General features: G+C 42.7%; 1 protein-coding gene across 2 annotated transcripts in view; it reads right to left on the minus strand.

The window, feature by feature from the left end:
- Positions 1-14,340, minus strand: part of LOC138975102 (centromere protein J-like) — a 43,067-nt gene that overhangs the window by 13,033 nt on the left and 15,694 nt on the right. Inside the window, exons 11-17 of one of the 2 annotated variants that reach the window (XM_070347755.1) lie at positions 10,780-11,765; positions 8,125-8,222; positions 5,577-5,732; positions 3,808-3,911; positions 3,285-3,378; positions 2,554-2,742; positions 192-466 (exon numbers count right to left, since the gene is read on the minus strand). In XM_070347755.1, the coding sequence (XP_070203856.1) occupies positions 192-466; positions 2,554-2,742; positions 3,285-3,378; positions 3,808-3,911; positions 5,577-5,732; positions 8,125-8,222; positions 10,780-11,765 (1,902 nt within the window). Of the gene's footprint in view, positions 1-191; positions 470-2,553; positions 2,743-3,284; positions 3,379-3,807; positions 3,912-5,576; positions 5,733-8,124; positions 8,223-10,779; positions 11,766-14,340 lie in introns of both variants that reach the window. The other variant, XM_070347754.1, reaches the window with a different exon arrangement.

Below are 14,340 nucleotides of genomic sequence, written 5' to 3' on the forward strand. Positions count from 1 at the left end.
TGCTGCTGTCATTATTCTTTTTTGTTGTTTTTGCACAAAGCATACTAAGAGCCAGGATGCTTCATAAAGAACCCACTAGGTCGTATCCACAACCAGTATGCCATTCACATAAAGCTTGTCAAAACAAAACTAAAAAAAGAACTCTTGTGAGTAAAGCAGCCGCCTGTCAATAACATCAGACAGTCTCTCACCCTTCTATCATGGATGGCGTGGCAGGCTGATCCCGTGGCATGGACTCTCCACCAGACCCGCTGTGACCTCCGCCCCTTGACCCCGCCGTCCCTGCGGCCCCTGCTCCGTTCATGTGCGTTGTCATAGTAACGGCTCCGGAATGATTGGGAGGGGGCCTGATGCGACCGCCATTGGCAACGGATGTGATGTGGTTGGAGTTGATGCCGTTGTTGATGGCACGCGTTTCACTAGTGGGGGTGCTGCTACGCGGGGTTGCCTTCGTGGTCGTGGTCGTCTGCTGTGGAATAAAGAGCGAGCGTCAGCATTGGATGCAATCATACTACTACTGTGGAAACCCCCCCCCCCCCCACTTTAAGACCTCCAAACATCTCACAAAATCAGGTCTTTAAAGAAAGGGAGTGTTAAAACGAAGGTACATTCACACAGGTTATCAACACAGTGTCTGAGAAAGCAGGGTCTTAAAATGGGAGGTCTTAAAAGGGAAAATCCACTGTACTTAAACTCAGCTTATCATTTTCTGAGGTCAAACTCAGCTTATCATTTTCTGAGGTCAAACTCAGCTTATCATTTTCTGAGGTCAAACTCAGCTTATCATTTTCTGAGGTCAAACTCAGCTTATCATTTTCTGAGGTCAAACTCAGCTTATCATTTTCTGAGGTCAAACTCAGCTTATCATTTTCTGAGGTCAAACTCAGCTTATCATTTTCTGAGGTCACACTCAGCTTATCATTTTCTGAGGTCAAACTCAGCTTATCATTTTCTGAGGTTAAACTCAGCTTATCATTTTCTGAGGTCCTCACATAAGTTCAGAAATGTTCAACGCAGAAAAACCTTGCTGTGCCATAATGACACAGCAAAATTCTTGGTCACATCACCCCTATCATCAATGTGTAAAAGTTCCTTCTTTACTGCTTACAGGAAACATGAATACACGCATGCAGGAAAAAAAAATATGGGTAGCGCCGTATGTATGGCAGCTCGCTTTCCCCGGGGAGAAAGCAGCCCGAATTTCCATGAGGGTAACCTCACTGGACTGTAAATCTTATCCATCCATCCATCCATCCATCCATCCATCCATCCATCCATCCATCCATCCATCCATGATAAGAACACTTGTCACTCTTAATCTTCCCTGTTCATCTCCTTTCTATTCTCATCAATTCTCAGCATTGCTCAAGGTACTTGCCAACAAGACCATCTTGTAAATCATGAACAGACTACTTCCAATTCAGTAGCGGGCCGACTATCCTCAACCCGGCGGGTCCCCAGGTGGCGGATAGGGAAACAGCCCCAAGATATGGGGGCCAGCTGCGAATATAGAATAAGCAGTCCCGGACCAACTAGCGGTGTCTCTACCAGGACGGGGTGGGTTGGCAGATGGCATTGACTACCTTATAAAATGCCCTACGTGTCCGATGACGATTACACCATGCGAGTAAGAGCCGCATTGAAAGCTCTAGCCCTGGGGTGGGACCCCCCGGTAAGAAATCCAAGATGTGTTCCCAGGGTTAGGTTTTTGAGCCAGGAACTATAAGGGCAGGGTAACTCTGAAAGAAACTGGGCTGAAGTCGGAGGATCTGGGCCAACAGGCGCACCTTAACCAACTATAGATCCACGCAAATGGCAAAAATGAAATGTTGACAGCAACAGCGAACGACAAGAAGAACTGATGATAGATCCTCCCAGGCTTCTAAGCTGGAAGAAGTGCACTCTTTCAATTTGACACATGACAAAAATATGCAGCCCGTATGCATTGTGTGCAGAGGTGGGTTGGTTTTTCCCCACTGCACAAGAAGCAGCAAGGCTGTGGAATGTTGGTATGTGTCCAAGTGGAAGAATGCTTTAGTCCCATGTAAAGGCCTGGAGAAATGTGTGATGGTATACACTATTGTCCCATGTAAAGGCCTGGAGAAATGTGTGATGGTATACACTATTGTCCCATGTAAAGGCCTGGAGAAATGTGTGATGGTATACACTATTGTCCCATGTAAAGGACTGGAGAAATGTGTGATGGTATACACTATTGTCCCATGTAAAGGCCTGGAGAAATGTGTGATGGTATACACTATTGTCCCATGTAAAGGACTGGAGAAATGTGTGATGGTATACACTATTGTCCCATGTAAAGGCCTGGAGAAATGTGTGATGGTATACACTATTGTCCCATGTAAAGGCCTGGAGAAATGTGTGATGGTATACACTATTGTCCCATGTAAAGGACTGGAGAAATGTGTGATGGTATACACTATTGTCCCATGTAAAGGCCTGGAGAAATGTGTGATGGTATACACTATTGTCCCATGTAAAGGCCTGGAGAAATGTGTGATGGTATACACTATTGCCGACTTTTAAAAACCTTACCTGGGGTTGTGTTGGTTTGTGTGCACCGCGTGTCTGCATCCATTCCAACCGTTTACGCTCCATCATTTTCATCTCTTCGCGCATCTCAGCATTCTCCCCTTCCAGTTCAGTGATGCGCGTCTTCAGCCGGGTTTGGGTCGATGTCCAGCGACTCTCTTTACGCTTCATCTCATCTTGAAGATCAGTCAGCTGTGAAAAAACAATTAGACCAAATTTGTATCAAGTCATTTGCTAAAACAGAGACAAGGACAAAGCAATTTCAATTTCAAAGAAACTCATTTTGTTATTCCTTTCAGCGACAGCACCGCCTTGCCCGAGATTAGAAACCCATTATCAGATAAGTGTTGTTCATCTCATATTAATTGTTCGTTTGTCTGTCCCCTATGAAGACCATGGGTCGTCGTACATGTGAATGCTTTGTTTTGTCAAAAATTAAACGTTTCATAAACAAACTATTCTTGTGTTTTAATAGACAAAGTACATGTACATGTTAATTCACTATTCATGGTTCTTTCTCCATCCTACTCTTCCTTTTCTTGGGATGGTTATTGCCCCTGTTGAGGCAAAGAACAATTATTTTAAAAGAAAAGAAGAAAAAACAAATAAATAAAGCGGGCAAAAAATATGCATGCAACCGAGGTCAACACAATTTTTTTTTTAAATTCTTTCAAAAGCATGTATTTCATTAAATAAAATGAAAATTATGTTTTCTGTAGAGATGACGAACTTACCTGTCTTTTCAAGGTTTCAATTTCTTCCCTGTCTTTCTTGTCCGGCATGGATCGCACCTGTTTCTGGTACGTCTCAAACAGCTTGCGCTCATGTCTGAGGACAGCATCAAAAACACCATTTACAATCAAAATAACAGAGACAGAAACACAAAGTACGTACATGCACATTCTCATGCAGCTAATAAACTTCTGCTTTCTGATACATTTTAGCAAGCACAGTCTTGAACGCACACAAAATCATGAACTGTTGATTCTAGTTTGTTTTTTCTACTCACACAATGCTAATGAAAGTTTGCTGTCCAAATAATGGGCAATCTTCCCAACAGCATACCGGGAACATTTTCTTAAGACTGAGACTTTATTGTCACCTATGCTTGTAAAACTGTAAAACTTAGATGAGTTTTTTTTTAAATAACCGCACTTTGAACTCTTCGGTTTCTTTTGTAAAGCGCAGAAAGCACATAAGTATTCTGTGCTTCGTGCCATGAGGTACTTTACTGTGGCCTCTGCTGGTAAAACTTACTTCAGCTTTTTAGTTTCCTGTGCTTTGAATTCTTCCAGGCGTCTCAACTCATCGCTCTTCTCTTGCTCGAAACGTGCTATCTCCTCCTTAAGCTTGTTCAGTCCCTGTAGCATTTCACACAACAGAACAAATTAAAAGACTGGAAAATTGTCTTGATAATCGTGTTTATAACTTACAGTATCATTTTTCAGTCTTGGTGACAGCAGGGCAACATGCTTCCTGTGGAATGAAACAGAAGGTAGAAAAGGCGCGTGTGAGATTGCCACTTGTCTCTTCATGTATCTGCGACCCTTTCCAGGCTGGTCAAGCACGTTATTTTTTATTCTGACTGCTGTGGTGGACAACATCGGAACCAATACGTGTCTGCTGCACTCCTTCATGCAGTGCAGAACTTGCCCATCAACATTATTGACCAGAAGTTTCTAATAAGGGGCCACACCCAGATGGAGTCGGACACAATACATCAAAGAGTAGAAAAGGCCAAACAGTGTACATCAGTGTACATCAGTGTACATCAGTGTACATCAGTGTACATCAGTGTACGTGTCTCACCAGTGGGACACAGTGGTGCAAATGGCCAGAAAGACGGACCCTTTCACAGTTGTGCCTCACCAGCGGGACACAGTGGTGCAAATGGCCAGAAAGACGGACCCTTTCACAGTTGTGCCTCACCAGCGGGACACAGTGGTGCAAATGGCCGGAAAGATGGACCCTTTCACAGTTGTGCCTCACCAGTGGGACACAGTGGTGCAAATGGCCGGAAAGACGGACCCTTTCACAGACCTTGTGCCTCTGAGTCACCCTGACATCATTGACTTCAAGTCCGCAGCTGCCTCGTCATTGCGCAACACAAAGGTTAACCTAAAAGGAAACCGTGTGCAATGGCTTAACATCAGGTGGCTGCGTTACCTAAAAACGGATCAGGAAGTGTTGAGCTATAAGTACGACTTTGTTGGTGACTTTGAAACGGTTAAAGTCACAGGCACAGGCAGTCGCCGAGGACGTTCTCCGGGTGTCGTGCACTTGACCAACCTCTATGTTGACAAACTTCCAATCTCAGAAGCAAAAACGCGAGATCTGCTGGAGTTGTGCCGGCTTGGGGTCATACCCCAGCAGTTCTACAGCTATTACGCAGGACTGACCAGCAATACAAGTGCCCCAGATAGGCTGCTGGTACCCGACGCCGAAGAAGATGAAGATGATGAATACAAAGATTAGAGAAGAACTGGAAGTGTAGGTTTTTGTGGCTGTTTTTACATTTAGTCAAGTTTTGACTAAATGTTTTAACGTAGAGGGGGAATCGAGACGAGGGTCGTGGTGTATGTGCGTGCGTGCGTGTGTGTGTGTGTGTGTGTGTGTGTGTCAGTGTGTGTGTGTAGAGCGATTCAGACTAAACTACTGGACCGATCTTTATGAAATTTGACATGAGAGTTCCTGGGTATGAAATCCCCAGACGTTTTTTTTCATTATTTTGATAAATGTCTTTTATGACGTCATATCCAGATATGACGTCATCAAAGCTATTTATCAAAATAATGAAAAAAAACGTCTGGAGATACCATACTCAGGATCTCTCATGTCAAGTTTTATGAAGATCGGTCCAGTAGTTTTCTCTGAATCGCTCTACACACACACACACACACACACACACACACACACACATACACACATACATCACGACCCTCATCTCGATTCCCCCCTCTACGTTAAAACATTTAGTCAAAACTTGACTAAATGTAAAAAACCTAAATACACAAACAAAAACTCACCTCCTCTCGATCGCGTCTCAGTTTATCCAGCGCTGCATTCTCCGTGCGGAATTTCTCAATCTCAGTTTCCAACTCTGCCAGCTTCTCTCTCAGGACTTTGGACTGGATGCCATCTCCCACGCTTGTTGAAGACGCCATCTGCATCTTCTGTTGATGCTGCAAAAGGAAAAGGATAATGATAAGATTGATATAGTCCTGTGAGGTTACCCTCATGGAAATTCGGGCTGCTTTCTCCCTGGGGAAAGCGAGCTGCCATGCAGTATACGATGCTTCCCATTTTTTCTTTTTTATCCTGCATGCGTATTATATTCATGTTTCCAAGCCCTGAGACTTTCGCTGTGAACTTGGGTTCTTTATCGTGCTGCACACGAGAGTCTTAGGCCACCGAGGAGAGTCTGCACAAAGTTGACTATGGGAAAAATCCCTCGCCAAAAGTGAGAGTAAGTTTGACATTTCTATCAGAAGGTGGCATCATTAAGTGATACTAAACACTTACACTTTAAAAAAAAAAAAGTACAGGATCATTCCAATGACTTTATTTTCACATGATGCAATCAAAATATCCAGAAAGCAAATTACCGATGTGACAACAGCACGGTAAAAGATTAATCATCAATTCATTTTAATAATGTTCAATTATGATGCATCTGAGACAGTGACAAAAGGTCAGGTGTCATGTCTACTGTCCCGAATGACACACGATTGCTGACATTTCACCATTGCCAAAAGAATAAACAAATAAGAAATACAGGCAAATCCGGATAAGATGAAATTGAAGGGACCGAATTGTTATTGTGTCCTATCCGAAATTTCGACTTGGTCATAGTACAGTGGAACCCCTCTCTAGCGACCTTGAAAATGTTGACAAAATCGGTCCTTATGGAGGGGGGTCCTTACAGAGGGAGGGGGCGGGGCCACAAAGAAAGTCACCTTAGATTTTCTTAAAAAAAGAAAACAGAGAAGTTTGAGTTGCTGACGACCGTTTCCTCAAGCAAACTGCTTCGATTTCATGTTTGACATTGTCGATGGTGTCCACCAGTTCTGGTGCATGTTTCAATGCAAAAAGAGTTAGTTTCTGAGCAAGCATTTCTTTACAGCAGTCCCTGCAATGATGAAGGCCCTCCGAGAAAGAGAGTGAAAAATCGGCCACCGTTCTCAGCATCGCGTATCTGTGTAACCTCTTTCATTGACAAGATACTCTTGTTTCCCTGCAGCCTTGACCAGTGAGTCGGTTACCTAATCTGTGAACCCTTCAGTTGTGTTGCTTTGTCAAAAGTTAGACACAGTCAACTAGTTTTGCTCTGAGTGAACAGTGCAGCTGGCCTCAATTAGCCGGTGACACCTCTCTGGCCACAGCACCAAACAGTACATGGCTGGGGGGAGAGAGAGAGGGGGGGGGGGGGGGTAGCTGGCTAAACTCAGTGGGGTGTCCGGTGTCACTGAAGTCAGCAGGAAGAGCATTGGAGAGAAATAGAGAGGTGTACTCTTCCAAACAATTTCCAAGGATCAGTTGTCAGGGCTTAGGGTAGTCAGTGAGGGAGAGTGAGAGCGGTTTGTGTACAGTCCGACTGAAGAGTGAAAAGTCACTGCCACAAGATCGGCATGCAGACAAGAAGAATGATTATGACATGCGGCTCTATCTGCTGTTTTTTTATTTTTTTAATCAAACTGGTTTTCAACGCTTATTCTCACAAAGCATCTGCACACCTGCCTCTGCCTCTGTGCTGTGTTTGTGTGGCTGCTTTCGTATGATGTCAGTGCATGGTGAGTGCGTTCACTGCCTTGTTACCACTTCCCCACCTTTTTCAGAATGTTTTCTTGGAGTTGGATAATTCTCCTTACTCCTACTTTATTGCGTGCCGACTGACCAGTCGGTGTGGCGTCCGTGTAGAGAAGAAGGGAATAAGGTTACACAATGCGCTAGTGTGAGACGCCAAGTTTCGTGTTTCGAGAGTAAACTTTGTCTTTGGGACTGACTTTCTGTTGTGTGCTATCCGTCTTTCGACTTACGTAAGAGAAATCCCATTTCGAGCTCAGGGTACTTTGTACACATAGATAAAGAGGGATAATTCCGGACCAGAATTTCTTTGTGTGCTAAGCGAATTTTTTACTTAACCGTTTGTGAGTTAGCTGGATTTGCCTGTAGGTAGAAAATGAATGTGAAAACTGACTTTGATTGTTGATCAGTATGTTCCATACCACTAACAAATAATCTACTTACTCATAGCTGTTTGGCAAATGTATGTTGCATGGGACACACTGACATGAAAGTGGAAGATGTTTTTCCCTCTAGAGAAACTACATATCAAGTTACACTTTTTGTGCTCTTCCATTCCAGTTGGCAATCAATTGTTAACGCATGTTATTAGAAAAAATAGAACGAAAACAGATTAGATAGAATGAAAAATGTACTGGTGATGTCATTTGGGACATACTGACATGAAAACGTCACCTTTTGTCATTGTCTCATCTGCATACATGATGATAAACATTACAAAAAGTCCATTTGGAACTCAAACTGACAACTCACACCCTAACTGACACTGACCTGCTGTTGGGTAGCTGTGGGTTTGGGATTCAGCTTAGGGAACAGCCGTGACATCAGTTTGGACGTCGGAGGTGTCGAGTCCCCTGCTCCAGCAGAATCTGATCGTAAGATTAAAAAAATAAAGTTATTGTTATTACAGTGAAATCTCTTCCCCTTTAAGTTTAACACTTTCTACTCCACCTATGTTGACCAAGTTTTTTTTTAGCCGAGACCAGCTGTGCTGCAGCAGGTCACTCAGACTTGTAGTAACTGTGTAGTAACTGTGTAGTAACTGTGTAGTAACTGTGTATCAACACGCTGGAATGCAGGCGTTAGATGGACCTTACAGGAAGCGACTGAAGCTAACAGTCTGACCGATATATCCGTACCTGGTCAGATAGAGCCATTTTAGTGGGTACGGATATATCCGTACCTGGGAGACAATGAGTTAAGACACAGTTTTTTTCAGATGTGCTGTTCTGTGAACATGGTACACACTAACATAAACACAAACACTCTCTCTTCTCTCTTCCTCTGGTCATAGTATTTTTATTATTTTTATTATTTTTATTGATACAATGAAACCTCTGTTAAAAAGAGCCTCATATAACTGCATGTACAAGACTTCCGCCCTTTACCCTGTTTTCTCAGTTTTTCTGTTCCGTGAACACAAACACACTCTTTCTCCCTCTGGTTAGTTGTTGAATGTGGACAGTACCTTCAGTGCCATGAAAGCATATCTTCTTTTATTTTTATTTTCTTCTCTTTTGTTCTATCGACGTATCTTCAGCAACAAAATCCAACAATACAGTGGAACCCCCCTTGTGAGACCTCCAAAAATGAAAGAGAATTAGGTCTTAAAGGGAGGGAATCTCACAATGGAGCTACTTTCTTTCTTTCTTTATTTGGTGTTTAACGTCGTTTTCAACCACGAAGGTTATATCGCGACAAGGGAAAGGGGGGAGATGGGATAGGGGAAAGGGGGGAGATGGGATAGAGCCACTTGTTAAGTGTTTCTTGTTCACAAAAGCACTAATCAAAAAATTGCTCCAGGGGCTTGCAACGTAGTACAATATATGACCTTACTGGGAGAATGCAAGTTTCCAGCACAAAGGACTAAACATTTCTTACATACTGCTTGACTAAAATCTTTACAAACATTGACTATATTCTATACAAGAACCACTTAACAAGGGTAATAAGTGAAGAATTTTAAGGGTGAGAAAAGGAAAGTAAAAGGACTTTGGGGAGGCAGAAATAAAGAAACAAGAAAAAGATCCTAATTAGGTTCACGGCATCGAGAGTGATGCGACCTTCTCTCAGAAGTTAGTAGAGAAGGCTCCCCCATCCACCACCCGGGGGACGCGCCTCTACGCCAATTAGGGGGCGCGATGCAATGGAGGAACATTTACACAGCTTATGAACAGAGTCTTTCGGATGAGACGAAAAACCAAGGTCCCTTCGTGTACACTACATTGGGGTGTGCACGTTAAAGATCCCACGATTGACAAAAGGGTCTTTCCTGGCAAAATTGTATAGGCATAGATAACAAGAAGGGCAAAGCCCATACGACTCACATGCTTGACCTAAACCTAGCAATGACATCATACACTAAGAACTGCTTTACACATTTTTCCTACCAAAATACATGTGACATTGACCCAAGGTCAAGGTCATCCAAGGTCATGCAACACAAAGCTGTTAATTCAAGACATAGGAAGTACAATGGTGCTTATTGGCTCTTTCTACCATGAGATATGGTCACTTTTAGTGGTTCACTACCTTATTTTGGTCACATTTCATAAGGGTCAAAGTGACCTTGACCTTGATCAAATGTGACCAAATGTGTCTCATGATGAAAGCATAACATGTGCCCCACATAATTTTTAAGTTTGAAACAGTTATCTTCCATAGTTCAGGGTCAAGGTCACTTCAAAATATGTATACAATCCAACTTTGAAGAGCTCCTGTGACCTTGACCTTGAAGCAAGGTAAACCAAACTGGTATCAAAAGATGGGGCTTACTTTGCCCTATATATCATATATAGGTGAGGTATTCAATCTCAAAAACTTCAGAGAAAATGTGAAAAATGTGAAAAATAGCTGTTTTTTAGGCAACATTTATGGCCCCTGCGACCTTGACCTTGAAGCAAGGTCAAGATGCTATGTATGTTTTTTGGGGCCTTGTCATCATACACCATCTTGCCAAATTTGGTACTGATAGACTGAATAGTGTCCAAGAAATATCCAACGTTAAAGTTTTCCGGACGGACGGACGTCCGGACGTCCGGACGTCCGGACGGACGGACGGACGGACGACTCGGGTGAGTACATAGACTCACTTTTGCTTCGCATGTGAGTCAAAAATTGTCCACCAAATACCTATGTGACTTGGAATAACAGGCCGTAAAAAGTAAATATTCGCCGTAATGGCTTGAGATTTACTGGCCGATGTGAATGCGTGATGTATTGTGTAAAAAATTCCATCTCACACGGCAGAAATTAATATGTAAATCGCCGTGAGCTCTTGTGAGAAGGGGCGATTAATAAATGTCCATTATTATTATTATTATTATAAAATATGAGAAAACAAGGTTAACAGGGAGGAAGTCTTAATTTAGGGGGCCTTAAATGAGGGGTTCCACTGTATCACACATGCAGCCAGTTCCACCTTACCCTGCTGGCCAGACGACTGGGAGCTGAATGCTTGAGGCCCACCGCTCGTCCATTCGTCTTCGTCGTCGAAATCAAACCTGTTGTTATTCTTGTTGCCATCGCCATTAGACGCACCATAGTCATTGTCACTGCTGTCAGGATGGCGTTGCTGATCCCTCGCTGTTCCCCTCTCATTGTCACTGCTGTCAGGATGGCGTTGCTGATCCCTCCCCTCGTCCAAGCCCTGCTCTTCACTTGATGAGCTTTTGTCATCATTCTCTTCAATGGTAGCCTCATCAGAATCATCATCATCTGATAGTCGTTCATCTTTGCGACCGTCACTGCCAAACACGTTACCAGACTCTTCGCCTTTCTTTCCTCCTATCACAAAAGGTTGAGGCCTTGACACGGATGTTGACAAGAGAGAATTGTCCCCGCCGTTCTCCTCCCTGTACACATTCTCTCCCACGTTTTTCTCGCCATGGTCTGACTGACCATACCCTGACGACAGGACCCCTGCCTGTGCCGTCAATTTCTGTAAAAGTGCTGCAGTGTCGTTGGCAGCGTTTAGCCGTGACTGCAGCGTTGCCACTTTACGAGTCACCGATTTTGTCGGCGACGGAGGCACATATTCATCAGCGTCAGATTCGTGTCTGTGCTGATCGAAAAGCGAAAACTGTTTTGAAAACTCAAAACCACTGACAGTCTGACACTGCCGCAATCCGTTTTCGGGAAAGACGTTTTTCACAGCACCAAACTCCCTTTCTGTGGCAGTTCTGTCATCAAACAATGTATGGCCACTCTCCCTTTCCTTCTCTCTGCTCCCTGCATCACCAGCATTCCTGCCGCCTTCTGCTTCAAGGTCAAGGTCAACGTCGGTGTCATCGTCAACGAGCGTGTCATCGTTTTCACTGGAAGGTCCCTGCGTCTGCTTGTTGAGTTCCTGCGATCGGCTGACAGGCGGGCACGGAACGTTGACAGACAGCAAGCTGCGGATCGCTGTATTTCTGGACAGGGAAAAGAATAGAGATCATGAATGTGATGCAATTACTTGGTTGTCCATTGGAGATACAGTGGAACCCCCATATTAAGACCCCCCATATTAAGATCCCCCATATTAAGACCCCCCATTTTAAGACCCCCCATTTTAAGACCTTGATTTTTCAGATTTCTTTTCATAACAATTAACATCTGTTAATTTACCCCCATTTTAAGACTCCCTCCTTTTTAAGACCTGATTTTCTCAGATTTTGTAGAGGTCCTAAAAGTTCCACTGTACTAAAAACTGCGCCCAGGGAAATGAAGGGAAGGGATAACCTTTCCTAAAGAAACATTTGAAATAAGAAAATAACAAAGAAGAGTTACAAGCATCAAATCAAGTGTGGGAAAAAAAAACTCTCTCAGGGTTAAAATTTTCTCATTTCATATGCAGGTTTTCATCAGTTGAATAAAGCAAGACAGGAAATTATGGCGTGTATTATACATCTAAAACACAGCAGTGAACATTTATATAATTATATGCGCTTGAAATCTGAGAGCATTCCTTTTTACATTTAGTCAAGTTATGACTAAATGTTTCAACATCGAGGGGGGAATCGAGACAAGGGTCGTGGTGTATGTGCGTGTGTCTGTGTGTGTGTGTGTGTGTGTAGAGCGATTCAGACTAAACTACAGGACCGATCTTTATGAAATTTGACATGAGAGTTCCTGGGTATGAAATCCCCTAGAACGTTTTTTTCATTTTTTTGATAAATGTCTTTGATGACGTCATATCCGGCTTTTCGTGAAAGTTGAGGCGGCACTGTCACGCTCTCATTTTTTAACCAAATTGGTTGAAATTTTGGTCAAGTAATCTTCGACGAAGCCCGGACTTCGGTATTGCATTTCAGCTTGGTGGCTTAAAAATTAATTAATGACGTTGGTCATTAAAAATCTGAAAATTGTAAAAAAAAATTAAAATTTATAAAACGATCCAAATTTACGTTCATCTTATTCTCCATCATATTCTGATTCCAAAAACATATAAATATGTTATATTTGGATTAAAAACAAGCTCTGAAAATTAAATATATAAAAATAAAGTAGATGTGTACTGCCGGGCAGTACATACCCCAAGCGAAGTCGTCCATCTGTGTGTACATGATTCTCTCTCTCTCTCTCTCTCTCTCTCTCTCTCTCTCTCTCTCTCTCTCTCTCTCTCTCTCTCTCTCTCTCTCTCTCTCTCTCTCTCTCTCTCTCTCTCTCTCTCTCTCTCTCTCTCTCTCTCTCTCTCTCTCTCTCTCTCTCTCTCTCTCTCTCTCTCTCTCTCTCTCTCTCTCTCTCTCTCTCTCTCTCTCTCTCTCTCTCTCTCTCTCTCTCTCTCTCTCTCTCTCTCTCTCTCTCTCTCTCTCTCTCTCTCTCTCTCTCTCTCTCTCTCTCTCTCTCTCTCTCTCTCTCTCTCTCTCTCTCTCTCTCTCTCTCTCTCTCTCTCTCTCTCTCTCTCTCTCTCTCTCTCTCTCTCTCTCTCTCTCTCTCTCTCTCTCTCTCTCTCTCTCTCTCTCTCTCTCTCTCTCTCTCTCTCTCTCTCTCTCTCTCTCTCTCTCTCTCTCTCTCTCTCTCTCTCTCTCTCTGTCTTAAAATGTGTCATCGATGACGTGTTTTCATACTTGCTAATGCGGCAGGCTAATCATGACGTCAAATTGAAACTTCTTGAAGTCTCTCAGAAAGGGACATGAAAACCATGTGGGGGTTACTGGTTTGGGCTGAAAAAAAACCCAACTCCACCTAAAATTCAAGCGCCTATGGGGCTGAATTATGCAGCATAAATTGTGAAACATCAGGATATCTCACACTTTCAATTCTGCCATCATGTCAAATCTGACAACAAACCTACCCACAAAATGTCATAAATATCGGTGTAGAATTGAGACTTAACGGTTTTTAACTGCCAAAAATAAGTTTTCTTGACTGGAATAGTTTGTCTTGAAATTCAGTTTGGGACAACGGACCCACCCACTAAATTTCATAAAGATAGGTGAAAATTTAAATGTAACGGTTTTTAACTGCCAAAATTATGTTTTTCTTCTGGAAAAGTATGGAGTGAAAATCAGTTGGGGACAACGAACCTACCCACAAAATTTCATAAATATCGATGAAGAATTGAGATTTAACGGTTTTTAACTGCCAAAAATAAGGTTTTTTGTCTGGAAAAGTATGTCTTAAAATTCAGTTTGGGACAACGGACCCACCCACTAAATTTCATAAAGATAGGTGAAGAATTGAAATTTAACGTTTTTTAACTGCCAAAATTATGTCTTTCTTCTGGAAAAGTATAGAGTGAAAATCAGTTGGGGACAACGAACCTACCCACAAAATTTCATAAATATCGGTGAAGAATTGAAATTTAACGGTTTTTAACTGCCAAAATTATGTTTTTCTTCTGGAAAAGTATGGAGTGAAAATAAGTTGGGGACAACAAACCTACCTTTAAAATTTCATAAGAATCAGTGAAGAAATAGGATTTAACGATTTTTTAACGGCCTTTAACCCCTTGACTGCCTGCTACGAGTGTCACTCGTAGGTACACTTGATATCCCAGACGCC

Source organism: Littorina saxatilis, linkage group LG9, assembly GCF_037325665.1.
Source record: "Littorina saxatilis isolate snail1 linkage group LG9, US_GU_Lsax_2.0, whole genome shotgun sequence".
Lineage (NCBI taxonomy): Eukaryota > Metazoa > Mollusca > Gastropoda > Littorinimorpha > Littorinidae > Littorina > Littorina saxatilis.